General features: G+C 40.7%; 1 protein-coding gene across 1 annotated transcript in view; it reads left to right on the top strand.

Moving 5' to 3' along the window:
- The window catches only part of IL17REL (interleukin 17 receptor E-like), a 46,859-nt gene extending 46,096 nt beyond the window's left edge, over positions 1–763 (top strand). Inside the window, exon 16 of the mRNA XM_010581270.1 lies at positions 736–763. Coding sequence (XP_010579572.1) covers positions 736–763 — 28 coding nt within the window. The remainder of the gene's footprint in view (positions 1–735) is intronic.
- Positions 764–15,871: the final 15,108 nt, after the last annotated feature.

The raw sequence follows: 15,871 nt of genomic DNA, 5'->3' as shown, positions 1-15,871 counted from the left end.
AGAGGTAGCTGCCTTGCTGCCAAAGAGAGAGGACAAAGGGAGACAAATAACCAGTGGAAGTAGGAAGTTTGTAAAGTAACAAGACAACCTTCAAGAGCCCTGGAACAATCTCAGATTTGCTGAGCGTGACATTCACATTATTAGCACCTGCGCCCTGCTTTCTCCCTGACATTTGCAGGCAGATAGTCCCCTTGTGCTCTCACTCATTACACGTGTCTCCTCAGCTGTTCCAGTGCTTCTTTTCATTCCCACAGCCCTTTGCAAAACACCTATTCCTAGGTTGTAAACAAATCAGTAATTAATGCAGCCCATGGATATATGATTTGGTAGAACCTGAGCTCTTAAAAATGCTTTTCCTTTAAGGATACCCTTTCAGAGGCAACCTAGAACTCCAGAGAGAGTAGAGATGCTCCGAAAAGCCCTTGTTCAAAGATGAGAAAAAGATGCAGGCTTACAGAAGTTATGCAAGTCATGTGGTTGAGAAGTGGCTACCATCTTTGCTTTGAGGCAGTCTTTGGCTTTTCCCTTGCCAGAAGATACCATTCAGAATAAAGTATCTTGGTTTTGTTCCTCTGTACATATGAGGGCTGTTTGGACTGTGACAGTCAAGTCCACAAGCTGTAGACAAATGGTTACATTTGTTATTTAACTCCAACTATACATGAATGCAATGAAGTCTCTCACACTTCAGAGAAAAAAAAGCCAATCTTCTTTCCTCTTCTGTTTTCCCCCTAGAATGAAGAGAGTGCATTCCTTGCATTGAATTTTACAACACATTTTCAAGGTCCTTAGTATCTTCTCAATGTCAAGTTGTATTTTGGAGTAACTTGCAAATCTTGTCTAACTGGTCGTCTCTCATGTTAGTAGTTTCTGCTAATTACTGTGAGATTATTCTCATGAGTGAAGAATTTAGCAAATTAAGCCTATTTTATGTCCAAAAGAAGCTGGATTATGATTCCTCATTTCCCGGTATCTCAAAACAAAAAATGTCTTAGATCACTTAATTAGGGAATCAGGTTTACATTTTCCTTCTAAATTAATATTTTATATACAATATGCTATAAATGAGTACTTTCATAGTACCTCGTGTACCTATAGAAGAAGTATTTCAGATTTTCTTATTTGTAACCCTCATTTTTAAACCATAAGAAAAAAGTTTTTGAGAAATGAAGAATGGAGGAAGTTTTCTCAGCTTTGTTACATTATCCTTCTTTGCAATTTCCTTTGTTTTCCGATGCCATTCTGATTATCTCACCATAACAGACCATATTCCGTAAATATGTCTGACAACTGCTTTCTGTGTTTGCATTTGTATTTGACTTTGAGATAACTTTCCTATTTGTCTGAGGAAGTACATGTCTTTGGTTTGATAGCTATTTAAAACTGTCATGTGGAAATCCAGCCTAGAAGGAAACAGTTTAGTGGAAAGAACTGAATATTTTTTTTCCATTGTATCAGTATTTATATTCAATTGTTGAGAATAATATTACACACTGTACTGATTATCAAACATTTGGCCTTTATTTCACTGAATACTCCTGTCAAACATCCTTACTTCCTGTTGTGTAACAAGGAAATAGTCAACTAAAAGATGATTAATAGCAAATCCTGAAACCATGTGGAATTGCTCATGTGGGACCAGGAATATGGGTGGGGAGTGAGGGTCTGGAACAAGAAGTTGATCAATAAAAAAATATTTTCCATCTGAATGTGTTTTTTTGTTTCAAGACTTTCAAAGAGCAATTTACGGGAGACAAATAGGGCGTGAGACATATCTGCTGTGTTGAAACACAAGGTCTTTGAGGTGCCCTGAAGAGGACAAATTCTGCTTGGCTCCTCTGATATCAAAGCTTCATTGTGTAGACTGCACATCCATTAGATATATTTTTATTCCAAGCAGTGCTACAGCTCCAAAAGCAGAGGCGGTAAGGCAGCTTTCCTAAAGCATTTATTTACTTGCTTTGGCTGTGAAATAGAAGCACTGATCTATTCAGACATCTGCTTTTCCTTTAATACCCTCCAGACTGCAGCCAGAAACAAGACATTCAGCTATTCTACTGAGAGAGCATCATAACTTTACTCTCTTCACTTTCCTCCAGTGGAAAAGTCTTCTTGGTAGGAAAGCTTGATTTGTACAGTGTTCTTTTTATTGCCTCAAAGTCTTAAGATCAACTTTTTGAATATGTCCTCAGACTGAAAATGAAGTAAAATTATACAGGTGTGGCAGGATCTGAAAACCAAGTGTAGCTAAGACAAGTGACAAGTTCATATGAGGTCCTGAAGCAACAATAGCTGTACTGAAGCTGGATGCTTTCAATGATAAGATCCTGTTTCAGCTGCACAGACACTAAATCTCGTGCAGTGTATCTTCTCTTACTGGCTGCAGCGATGGAAGTACCAAAGAGAATGTGACCAGCCATGGTCCTGATCACTTTGCTGCTGTTTCACAGGAACGCTTGAATGATGAACATAGCAGACATGTCACTTAATTTAACTGCCTGAAAGTGAAGTGTTCATTCCATGGTAGTAGTCAAGGCTCCTATGATAGCCACTGCAAAGAGACAGGTACTTCCCAAGCATATTTCATTCTGCTTGGATACTTGTTTTAGAGGGAGCCTGGACAACTTAGCCTAAATGCTTACCATTAAGACATTCCTGCTTTTGGCAATGTTTGCAAATAATTCCTAATAGTATTTCCATACTTTGGCTCAGGTCTGCCTGTTTGCATTTGTGTAGAGAGAAAATTTACTGGTAGCTTTTCTGATTGACTCCCAAGCTGATCTTTAAGAGTCCTGTTTCTAATTCACTACCTCAGGTAAACATTGTCTCTTCTGATCACAAAATTCCTGCTCCACCTGAGACCGTCTCTTCCTGCTCCCTCAAATAGTGATTGGGCCACCCTATGCATGTAACGCACTGGAAGGAGTTCTACTCAGGTGGTGCCTTTTCTAGAGAAGTTAGAGTTCTGCATTACTAAGCTACTAGGCACTACTGTCCTTGTGACATTACAGCTGCAAAAATAAAGTGGTTTTTTTTTCTTTTTCACAAGGGATTTTAAACATTGATAGGTCAATCCTGAAAGAAGGTATGAGAATTTTTCCCAACTCTAAAAGTATTAATTTCACTCTGCTGGCCACTGAAATGTTTTCTTTTTCTCACCCAAACTATGCAATAATTTTGCAATATTGACCAACACACAAGTAAACATGCTGTAATAACAGCCAAATGCAAAAATCCCCTAGGTGATTGCCTACAGAGTTGGCTAATTCTGTAAAGCCTCCATTCTTTTGTTGAAGGAAATTCCCTTCTTGCTTATTGTGGCCCCAGTCCAATCACCCTATTTTGAGACAACCTGCAGTTATTGGGTTTTCATTTTGTATGTACATTCTTACTATTATCACAGAGCATCAATGTCCCAGTTTTTCTGAGATATCAGCATATATCAGAATATCATTGAGGTATAGCAAAAGCACCGATAGATGCTTTGTAGTAATCTCTTGAAAAGACTTCCAGTTGTGTCTAGTGCATTGCACAAACCTGAAACTAACATTTAAAGTTACCACAGAAATTAAAGCAGTTTTCCTCCACTTATTTAGGGACTTATTTTCACTTGCCACACTCACACTGGTTCTGGCGTGGGAAACCAGACTGATGCTGCTGCAGCATTTTGGATGTCTTTATTTGCAGTAGTGGATGCATTTCCTTGATAGCAAGTTACAGTTGAGTGGCATGCTTGAATTGCCACATCCTAATGAGTAGCTGTGTATTCACTGAGCCATAATAATAGTCACAGCAGATCTAGTCCAGTGCTCTGCAGGCTGTATTCCTGACCATCTCTGTTCTGGACTTCTGATAAATTACTTCAGAGAAATAAATGGGAAGAGAAATAATGGCTACTTTTGTAGGGTTAGTTTACTGCTGAATTCACTCCTTGAACTACAAAGTCAGGCATATGTGAGCCAGCAGAAGGGAAGCAGCCCAGCTGTAGCAGAGTGGAAACGGTGCTGCTCCTGCTAGTTCCTTAGGTAGCAGATTGCCTGAACTGTAATGTAACACTGCAACCTGATCACGTACCTGTGCTTATAGCAAACAGAAAAAAATGTATTTGCTTCGAATTACTTTGAAAAGTTGCAATGAGCAAATTCCCCTTGCTCATATCCTGTAGCAGCTGGCCTTAAAAAATGGTGGCTTTATCTTATATCTCATATGCCGTGTAAGTTTTTTATTGTACACAGAAATATCTTTCCTGGATTAAGAAAACAAGTTCTCTCTCTTATCCAGAAGCCCTTTAGTGCAAACATGTAATGCTGCTGTGTTTAGTGCAGTACTGGAACAAGTCCAGTAGCAATGGTGGGAGCTATTACTCCCAGCCCTCTTCTGGTTTTCTACTGCTCCAATCCATTGTCAGTATCACTGGCTCACATTTTGCAGGAATAGGCCCTTTAATGTGGCACTAAGTGCCACTTCTAAAAAACTTTAACTAAATGAGCAAAGGTCAGTTCCTGTATTGGATTCACAAAAACTCTAGAAATTACGATTTCCTAGGAACCGTCAATGTCAAGACTCTCCATCTTACATTGGACTAAATGACTCCTTAATATATAGCTGATACAATAAAAACAGGAGATCTACTGAAAAGCAGATGATAATTTCTCCAGACCGCATCTTTCAACAGGTGGAATTTGCAAGATGTATTTCCTGCCATTGACTACATTCTGACTAATGAAACCTAAACCATCCTCTTTTAAAGCTGTGTAAGTTCCTATCTAAGTTCTAAAGGTCCAATTTTCAAAATCAGCTTGGGATAGGATCGTATTCCACATTGATATCTCCACATGAGTTCTGTAAGGTTTTGGACCTTTTCATATCGTAGCCAATATAATTAAAAAACTATTGCCTTTGAGCCAATAGCCACTATTCTCATATATTTCACTTCTTCTAGTACATGCTTAGTGGCTGAACACCCACCGCAGAGGTTTCCAAGCTTTACTCTCATAGCTTATATGCATACGTTCTGAAGCTGGGTTTGCGCTTGGCCAACACTTTTTGCATGAGAGATTCTCTGATGGGATGTGTTTGGAAGAAAAAAGGATGAAAGGCAAAAGAAGGCTCAGAGATAGAATGACTAGATAAAAGATGGGGAGAATGTGCTTTGAGCCATTTATGGGCACAGGTAGGGAGAAGCACTCAGCAGGAAACAGTGTATGTGAAGCCTGCAGAAGGAAGCCCATAAAGGGTAAAGGATCAAGTGGACATGCAGAAGTGGAGGCAGGGATGTCTGGAAGTGGGCTGGGGGAGATGGACTGGAGGGGCAAAGAGTGTGAGGCAGGAGACGGAAGGGGGAGGTAAAGCCAGCCAGCCCAGGTGTGATTCACATTGCTGGCTTAGACCTACTCCTCACCAGAACATCCAGGTAAAATGGGAATGAGTGGAGAGTAACCAGGCATGTACTGCTCTGCATCCAGTGCATACATTTGCCCCACCTGGTTGCTTCTCACCTTCATTCCTGTCTTATGCTACCTTGTCCCCTCCCTCATGGAGCACAATGTCATGGTGAGCGGGAGACAAACAGACCCAGAACATCCTTGTATGACAGGGAGTCCTCTTCAGTGTACCTGTGGGCTTCTTACCCATAGGACTTTACAGTTTGGCGGGTCCTCAGCAAGTCATCTTACGCCTCAGCTTCTAAGTGCAGAGCATGAGTTAGAAGGGGTGTGGGAACAGCCTGTCTTTTTTTTTTTTTCTTCTTCTTCAATAATAACAGTCCTAACTGTGAGGAGAGAAAGAAAAGGTGTGATTCAAATGAGTGGAGAAACACTGAGTTACACAACAGCCATATGTCTTTAACAGTCCTTTCATGACCATTTTCTCCCTTAAAAGTACTGGAATTTGACAGAACTGTTTCTTTCATTTTTCTGCATTTACTGCAAAAGGAAACCCCTTTATTTTTAGAAGCAGAATTTTCACTTTCTTTAATTACTTAATATTATAATGAATCTATTTCTCTCTTGCAGTGTTGGACTTCGTGCCACTCAGCTTCCTCTCTGGTGGCTCTTCCTTTTCTGCTCTCTATTCACACTCTTTGTGAAATCCAGAATATCTTCCTACATCTGTAGCTTCTACTCATTGATTTTTTATCTGCAAGATCCTGGCCAGCTGAGTGCCTTCAGGTTGGGTTGTTGCCAGCTCACCCTGGAAGACATGGTTCTCTCTATGTCTGCAGATACCACTATCATAATAACCCTAAATGTTCTGCTTGTTCCATTGATATGGTTTTTTATTTACCCAGTTTCTTATCTGTGCCCTACCCAGGTTACACTGATGAACCTTACAGCCATGAGTGTCTGAATATCTCAAAATATTTGTAGACCATACATACTTTTTCTGTTTGTGCTCTAAGATGGCTGTGTATCTCAGTCCTGGAAGTCACTTAACTGTATTTGTGTGGAAATATGCCTAAACTAATAAGATTTACTGAAAGGCAGGACAGATCATTTTGACCACAGCACTAATGTGGTTTCCAGACTGAGGATAACTTGCTCTGGCCAAGTCAGATCACAGACAGCAATCTGGTATCTGTCCTCACCTTGCTATATAAACAAAACTTCAGCCTTTTTTCTGGATATATGTTCTGTACTGTTACTTGAGCTGTGTTTCCCAAATTTGCTCTTTCTGTCTTGGCTTATTTAAGGTATGAGACTGAGCTGAGCCAAATGAGCTACCTCATTTGGGGTCCCTTCCTTCAGAGACTGTGGGGTTTTTGTTATGATGCAAGCTGAGGAATCCTTCCTATGTTCCTTTAAGTTTCTGGGAGTTAATGATGAGCAGAAAACTGTCATAAATACCTAGCCTGACTCAAGTCCTTTGGCCTGTTTTCAGGCAGCTGAATTCTGTGGTGTTCTGTGACCCTCAAGTTTCTGGAGGCACACTTCTAGCTCCTCTTAAGGGTGTGTAACAGATCACTTTTATTTGTAAGCTCCAAAGTGATCGGACTTCATCTGCTTCTACTACCAGGAGAATATTCACCAAACAGCTAGTTGCTGCTGGCCAGCTCACCAGACATCATCCCCACTTCCAAAAAGGAATGCTGTGACAAGGCTTCCCAGTCTGACAGTAAAAACTGCAGTCAAATCCAGCCAATATTTTTCTGCTGCTTGACTTTGTGTCCTTCGGCTGTTGCTGCAAAACCTTCAGATGCCATCTTATTGCATTGGTTTTTAGTTTTGTGTGCTAATTTTTGTTCCTGGGAGCTGCTCCACTGCAGGTCCATCTGGCCTCCACATGAAAGTGAGCTCAAAAGTTCTTGAATTGGATACCTTGGGGGGTATTTAGGCCTTTGTGGCATGCCCAAAGTCCAACAAAGGCCAGGGACAAATCAAGAACCTATGCCTTCACAGCTGAAGCACATGTTAGTTCCTCTCTGATGAGCAATTGTCTGACTTTTCTTCTGTGAGCAGAACTCTTGAGGTTCAGAAAGCTTTTTTCCTCTGCCTTTCTTTAGTCCAGAAATGGCTTTGGAGATCTGTTCTTGCATGAATGAAATTATTAATAAGTTTATCTCTTTCTCTCTTGTCCTCCTATTTTTCCTGTGTCCCATGAGGTGGAATGCCTCCGAGGAGGCAGCCCTTTGAATCACAGCCAGCTGGAACTACCTTAAAAGAACACTTTGGAGACACAAACACCAACAGGATGCTGGGCTAAACATGTTCCAGTTACTACAAAGGTCTTATCAGGCGCTTAAAAGTGATACAGGGCCAACTTTCAGGAAACTGGGTCTGAAGAGGCATTGTGAAATGACCGTCAGTCTTTGGAGAATACGAAACTCTCTGATATTTTGTTATTTTCTTTGTCTAAGAAATATTTTGTAGTCCCTAGGGTGAAACTTTATTGTTCCAGTTTACTTCAGGGTTCTGATCATCCACATTACATACCTATTAGTTCACTCCAGGGCCTTCATTTGGAGCAAACCAACTTTTCCTATCTGAGACAAAGCATGGGCACAGCTTTGGCTCCAGGGTATTTTCCCTCCCTTTGGGGTGTGTGGATATAGCCAGTGAGCTCTTGAAAGAGCCCTGGAACAGTATATATGCAACCTATTCTGCACAAGCTGATATTGCAGACTAAGATTTACTCCATGAAAAAGATCACAAAGATAATGTAAATGTACTTGTGAGAGCTGTTTGTCACTTGTCATTATCTGCTTGGTGCAGAGACATTGGGTATCATGGGAGAAAGCTGTACAAAAATTGCTGCCATTGTGTCACTGCCTCAGATGAAAGAGGACTCTGATTCCTGAATGGATGCTCTGCTGTACTCCAGCTTAGCAATGCTCTGTCATCATTACAAGAGAAAAGTAGTGACTGTGTTTGAAGAACATAAGCCACCATCTATGTTTCTGGTATTTTATAAGACTCAAACACTACAGGCTAATTTGGTTTAGATTCTCACAAGGTTTCATTCTCTTTCTCCATTAAATACTCCAATATTTTGGTTCCAGCTCACAGAAATGAAGAAGCATTGCATCAAGTCTTTCCTGGAGATAGGTTTGCATAAGACTTAGCATACAGGGTAGCAGCATTCTCTTATCTGTATCTTAAGGTCTGTAAAGAAACTGCTTTTAAATGTAATAGGCAATTTTATGGAATTCTGAAAAACTCCAGCAATATGGAGGGGTCACTTAAAGAATGTTCATTGTAATATAGTTCACAACCACAGCTCCCACCCCATGTCTAATCTGACGGTTGTGAATTTTTGTGAAGGGTGTGTGTGTTCATGTGTGTGAAGTGTGAGACAGGGGGAGGCAAAGAATGAACATCACAAGAATCTTTCTCTTGCGTATTACCTGCCCTGTGAACCACTGCTTGACAGCAACAATCACTATGCCTGCCAGAAACAACATTGTTCACTGCTCACTTAGTATTGTCACAAATAAAACAGACTTTGTTCCACCCAAGGAAAGTACGCCTCTGCTCTATAAGTCATCTGTAGTAATTACTAGTAAATCCCGGTCAAATATGGATTCCGTTTGTCTTTTGTGCTATTTTTTGCTTGGCAATATACGCACACTACTGAGTTTCATTTCGCAGAAGCACAAAAGCTCTTAATTTTCCTGTGAAGTCCAGTGATTCATTTCCAGGTAAATGAAGCGCAAGTTTTTAGACTATGAGACATACAGAACAGGTTTGAAATGTGGGTAATTATAGGTTTTGTTCAGAGAGTAGAAATTATATATACGGTATAGAAGCATGAGAAATCAAAGTCTGTTCCTCACTAGGCAAATTTTGATGGGCTCTGGATCAGGACATTATGAGCTTCCATGCTTTTGCTGTCATCCTTGCTAGTTCCCCTAAAGGCTTGACTTTAGGTCTCCATCAATATAAGTCAGGACAGGATGCAGTCCTGAAATTTTGTGGGTGTAGCTACTTTTTCACAGTTGCCAGGATTGTGCCCTCTGACAAAGAAGCTCCTCCTTCAACCATGTTGTATCACATGGTAAGACAAGCCGCTTCCCTTTATGCCATCTCAAAATCAAGTCCATCCCGGGGGAGGATTGTGGGGCTAGAGCTAGAGGCACACATTCCCTTTTTGCCGCACAACACTACATTTTCTCTCCCGTTCTTGGGGCCCAGCTGGTTGGTATCTGGGGAACTGGGGCAGAGGAGCCAGAAGAGGCAAAAAGTACCATCTGGGGAATGTAGAGAATCACAGAGGTAGGAAAAGGTAAATCTTTTCCCCTGTAAATCCCATCCTTCCTTACCTGTTGTAGAGCACTCCAAAAACCAGTCTTGATGAGTTAGCCAGGATTTCAATGCACACTGTCAGCAGAGCTTCTCTGCACCATTACCTTTTCCACATTTCTATCCAGTCACCTCAGGCTTCCCTGGCTTTGTATAAGGACATATGAGAATTTGTACTGAGTCAAATCAAAGATTCATCTAGGTTGTATTCTGTCTTCACCAGGTACATCTGCAGATAACCAGGACAAACTATAGGGTGACATTCCCCAACCTCAATGCCCGTGTCTTAAAAAATTATTAATTTTTTGTGTGTGTGTTTAGTATCTCCAGAAGGGTTTTTCTTATAGGAATTTACCTAAGTCTTTTTTTGAACTCATGTAAACTTTTCAAATTTTCTATTTCTTATGGCAAGGGACCCCAAAGTTTAAGCCGGTGGTATGTGAAGTATCTGTCTTTGCCTTAAACCTGTCACCAGCCACTATGTCATTCACTTAGCTCTAGCTGTCATCTAGCTCTTGTGTCATAAGGGATAATGAACAGTTTCTCTGTACTTATTTTCTCACACTCCTTATGCTTTACTGACCTCTATGTTATCCTCTCCTGATCTTTTTGTCAGTCTGAAGAATTCAGGTCTATTTAATCTTTCTTTATATGGAAATCACTTGAATTGTGTACAGTATTCAAAATATGAGTGCTTCATGAATTTATACAGTGGCCTTGTCATGTTCTGTCCTGTTCTCTGTTCCCTACCTAATAATGCTGACAACTACATGCCTGTTTTTAACCAGTACTACTAAGTACTGAACTGTTGACAACACGGAACTGTTAGAAATCCGAGATCTCATTCCTTAGTGCTTATGGCTAAATCAGAGTTTAGCACTATATTACAAAAAAATGCAGCTTTATGCTCTATGCAGAACCTGCTTCTTGTAGACTGGACAGAAGAGACAGAGTCTTCGTTATAATTTCTTTAACTAAGCAAAACCAGGAGGATAAAAAAGACAACTTCTGGCACTTCCCTTGTATTAGGCAGTTTTTGGTAACACTTCTATGCATGTTAATATGCCTCTCTGCCAAACTGCAGGGAAGATCCATCCGGAGGATGTTCAGTCTGTACCTGGATGTTTGTATAGTAAGTAAGTAGGTTGTCGTGTATGGAGGCACCCATGCACTGTTATAACTCTGTGCTCTTTATATATAGTCAGGTTTTAAGGGAAAATGGTCCTGATCCTTCAGTCCAAATCACTGCTATCTAGAGCAGGCTGTATGTGACTGTATCATATATGGACTATAATATTTTTCTGCAAGATAGGTAGCTTTAGAAAACTTTGTAACCTACTCATTATGGTAGCTTTTGTTTTCACAAGTCTACTGAGTTACTGTGAGGCAGCACAGAATACATTCTGCATGTAGTTAAAGCTTCATGGTAGAGGTGGTGATGGTGGTGGTGAGGTCAATGGAGTTTTCTGTAGCTGTGAAGTTAGGATTCTTTTTTCCCACACACATCACTTTATTTATCAGCATTGAATATCACATAACATTTTATCACCAGCTGCTCGCTGTTGTGAAACCCATTTGTAATTTGTCATATTCAGCCTGAATATCTTAGGATCATCAGCAAATGGTTTATATCAGTACCTAGATAATTTATGAGCATGTTGAACAGTTGAGAAACGATCATGTGCTCCCTCTACAACAGTAAAAATTTACTCGAATATTTCTTCTTAAATTGCTGGATACCTTTTTGATGCCCTCTATCTCATCCTCAGCTTTTTGCACTAGAAGACATCATTGTCTTCAGATAGATTGCTTAATAGCACAGCTGGGGCCAAAAATAAAAGCTGTGGAATGGAATTGCACTTGCTTGCAATTAGCCATGGAGTGCTCCAAAGGGAAGTGCTCTGCAGTGAATATGTCTCCCTGTATTCATTTCTTAATTTATGCAAAGTACTGTTTGCTTTGGATTAGTCATTCTCCTTCACCTTCTCAGCCATTCTCCTTCACCTTCTCAGCTGTGATTTTTATCAAGCATTTCTTAACAGCTGCGTAGGTTGAGCATTTATTTGATTAATTGTGAAAAACTGAGCACAGCATTCAAACTGTAATGACTGGTAAGGAAAGAAGAGACTACCTGTTGGGCCTAGGGTCAGGTCTTGCTGCATTTGGGAGTCTGATAGGGGGAATTTCAACCTGTGTTGAAATGTACTTCCACAATTGCATGGTTCCTCTGAAACTGCATAGTGAAATTCTCCGCAAAATCCAGGACACTTAGTTATCTGCTTGTTTGTTTGTTCATTCATTTGTTTATTCATTCCTTGACATCTGTCAGTCTCTTTGATCCTCAAGACAGACCATTTGGAGAACTCTCTGGACACCATTGCTCTGTGTGTTTTCAAAGCCCAGTGGGGTTTTGCTCGTCAGCAGCAACTCAGCTTCTCTTTCCTCTTAAAAGTGACACAGAGAAGAAGAAACAGAAGCCTTCCCACTCCTGGTGTACTTGAGTACTGAAGGTTACAGCATGATGGTTTGGAAGTTAGCTTATCCAGCAGCTTATTCAGTAGGATGTGGAGCCAGATGACTGCTAACGCCATGTGTGTCTGAGCTCTGGTATTTTTGTACTGCCCCATCTCCAGAATTTGGGAATTGCACAAAGCACTTTTTGGGTCTGACAGAGAATAGGAGCGGGGAGAGGGGATCCCGTCCACCTCTGCAATAAGAAATGCAAAGTAGGGGCTTGAGGTACAGTAAGGGGAACAAACAAGGCTGGAAATTCCCTCCAGGGACTGATGAGAGTGAACCTCAACGCAAACTTGTTATGACCGACACCCGAACACTGATGTGTCCAAGCTGTCTTTGCCTGGCATCTCAGTAACTCATGGGAAGGAATGGGAGTCTCTTGGTCAGAGCCCAAGAGAGCTGGCCCCTGAGTATATGGCTGTGCTGTGGTACCTGTAAAGGTAGAACCACAGCTTTGGTGGGAGTGACCCTAGGACAGGTGGGGAGTACAACATTTTTGCTGAGTGTACTGAAAATAATAGACTGCAAAACCTGGGGCCTGGGCCAGCTTGCAGGCTGAGAGAATCTACTGTGTGCCAGGAAAACGCCTCCAAAGAATTTATTTGGAAAAGAGGATAGATAATAGGTACATGAAATGCTCTACCCTCCTGTTCTAACATGCATTTCATAAAGCAAACACATACATATGCAATATCGATTAACACATGAGGTACAGGGAGCAGGCCTGGGTGAGGCTCTGTTTGGGCTATTGCTCATTCCAGAGGAGAGCTGTTAATCCTGAGGTGGAGTGATTACTCTGGGGGTGACTTCCATGCTGCTTTGCTGGAAAAGAAATAAAAGCAAATGAAAGCTAATTACAGATTAATCAGTATATTGTGGTGCTTCATGATATTATTTACTGGGAATAATTTTCCTCATGAAAAGCAGAGGTGGCTTTGCCATGATGGCTGCAGGGCTTGGTTGCGCTCTTCATAGATGTGGCTCCTCTGGTTTCCCTAGTGTTACCCCACATACAGCTTTCAGAGGAAAAATGGGCACATGGTCGTGAATCATCATAGAAGTTTTTGCAAAGCTTGAAATCCACAGTTCCCTAATATTTTTTCTGTCAAGGCAGCTAAGTAAATTTTTCAGACCTCTTTTGTTTCTCATCTCTGTTCAGACACCCATTTCCTACCCACTTCTGTCTTCTGTAGATCACCCCCAGCAGTTTCCTTTTCATGATGCTTCTGTTTCAGCTCCAGGGTTCCTAAAACATTCTTCCAATCTGAACATGAAATCACAGTCAGAACAGCAATTATTGCCATTTTTACCTCACAGCTTTTTAACTCTGAATTTTTTACTAACTTTACTTTACTTATTAATATAGCATTATCAGACCCTGCTGGAGATACTTCCACTTTGCAAAGACAAGAATGGGGAGGTGAATGCAAGTTTGCAAATGCTTTTTTTTCCTATAAAAATCTCAATTCCATTTAGATGCAAGGGGAACAAAAGGAGAATAATGCTAAAGTGATATACAAAAGACAGGAGTGTGCATGAGAGGAATGTGCAACCTATGACTAATGCGGTACCTTTTGAAACAAAATACAAAGGATATATCTGCTGTCAAATTATCCCCTCCTATGAGGTAATGACTGAGGTATGAATTGCAGAGCCAAGTCTTTAGGGACCACACATGCACACACTAAAAGGTAATTTCTAAGGAGGGGGAATTGCTTGATTGTGAATCCTGACTTTGAAAGTGACTTGGGTTTACTGCCTTGGTTCTTCTTATTACAGAGGTATTCGTTTGTATTAATACTTCTCCCAGCATTGCACAAAGAATTATCTCCTGGTCTGTTCATAGTGTCCTTGGATCCAGCCATGCAGACCAAAGATTGGCTTCTACCTCTGCACCCTCTCTAGCCCTTCTCTTAGCTTCCATTGGGGAAAAAAAAAGCCCACAGACATAATATCATTTTATTGCATTGTGATGACATGCTCTTTTTCCTACTTTATTTTGCCAGAGAGATTCAAATGTTTATTTTGCTCTACACATTCCTTGTGGTGAGAAACTGGCTTCAGAAGTAGTTTCTGTGTTTTCTTCTCATCAGTTATCTATTTTACATTACTAATTTGTTATCTGTTGTACTTTAGTCATTTGTATCCTCCAACTGTTTATGTGGAAAGACATAATTTGTCATTGGGTAGGAAGAGGGACATAGTATCAGTGTTTGTCTTTCAGGTAAATTTTAATTTATTCAAAGTTGTCTTTCAGAATTGCTTCACTATCAGGCAGGAATCTAAAAGCTGAAATCAGTCATCTTTTCTTAACTCTTTCATTATCTCTTTCCTCATTTATTTTTTTCTAGGCCTCCCTAAAAATTGTTCCAGTCCTTAAACTGTGTCAGCTTCAGGCTGAGTTCATGGACTCATTTTTAAATGGAGCTTCACCACCAATAACAACCATTTCAATGTAAATTCTCATTCCAGAATTTGATTTTTAGCTTCAGCTGATTACATAAGAGGATGCTTTGGGGTGATTCCAAGTGCTCTTTCAGGCAGACAATACGAACAAGAAAATTATGTCAGAGATTTCAGAGGGAGAATTCATAAAATCAATGCCTGTGCCGTGGTGGCTGTGCCACCACAGGGAACAGCCTGTTGCTGCGTCCAGGTAATTATGTTACTTCCTTGGCTCTAATGGCTGCACGCTACATTGGGGAGCGGAGCTTCGGCCTGGAAATGACAATAACCAAGGTTATGATCTGACACACAACCCATTCTAAAACTGCTTATCCTTGGCCACTTTCCAGTTACAACACAACTTCTTTTCATTTTCAGAGGAGGGTAACTCAGGGAAAGTAAACCAGCTAATTCTAAAAGCACAACCTGTCCCCAGTTTCCAATAAGGAAGCTAGGCAAATATAATATAGACTGTAATCTGTGTAAGTTTGTTCAAAGTTGGGAATTTCCACTTGACAAACACTTCTGAAAACTGGTGCAATAATCATGAATGATGAATCCTGTGAAGAATAAAAACAAAAGAAACAACAGTTTCCAGTAAGGCTGTCATGATAAGACCAAGTCAGCCAGTGCTGGGAACCCCTGACAGAACTAGAGAGCAACGGAGTGTTACAAAGGGAGAAACTACCGCAATACAGCAAATGCCATTAGTGTCAATCGTCTTTCATGTGGGTGTGTGAGGAAGTGTGACTTCCTCTTCTCTGCTGGTTATGGGTTATTTCAGATGAGAAACCCCCTTGGAATTTGCATAGATAACACCGAGCAAACTGGTCTTTGCAGGCTGGGATCTTTCTGTGCTCCCTGAGGGACTGCCACTGCTCAGGCTGTTCTCATCTGAATGGTCTTAACTGGTTTGTTGTAGAACTGAAAAAAAAAATCACTGCACCTAAGGAGGGCACAGGTCAGTCGGGAAGGTGTAAGTCACCATTTTTTTGCTATGCTAACCAATCCTGTTCTCAGCCAGATAGCAGCTACTCAAATTGCAAGGTTAATAAAATTAAATTAAAAAACATTAAAATCCTGTACAGATTTAATTTTTCTTAATACTATCCCCTGAAGGGGGCAAGATAAGGAACCTCCAGAGGAGGTCAAGGATATGGTATCCCTACTCC

The sequence above is a fragment of the Haliaeetus leucocephalus genome, unplaced genomic scaffold (assembly GCF_000737465.1).
Source record: "Haliaeetus leucocephalus isolate CR32 unplaced genomic scaffold, Haliaeetus_leucocephalus-4.0 Scaffold763, whole genome shotgun sequence".
Taxonomy (NCBI): Eukaryota; Metazoa; Chordata; class Aves; order Accipitriformes; family Accipitridae; genus Haliaeetus; species Haliaeetus leucocephalus.
Note: the sequence above shows the minus strand (reverse complement) of the source record. Positions and strands in the feature narration are given on the sequence as shown.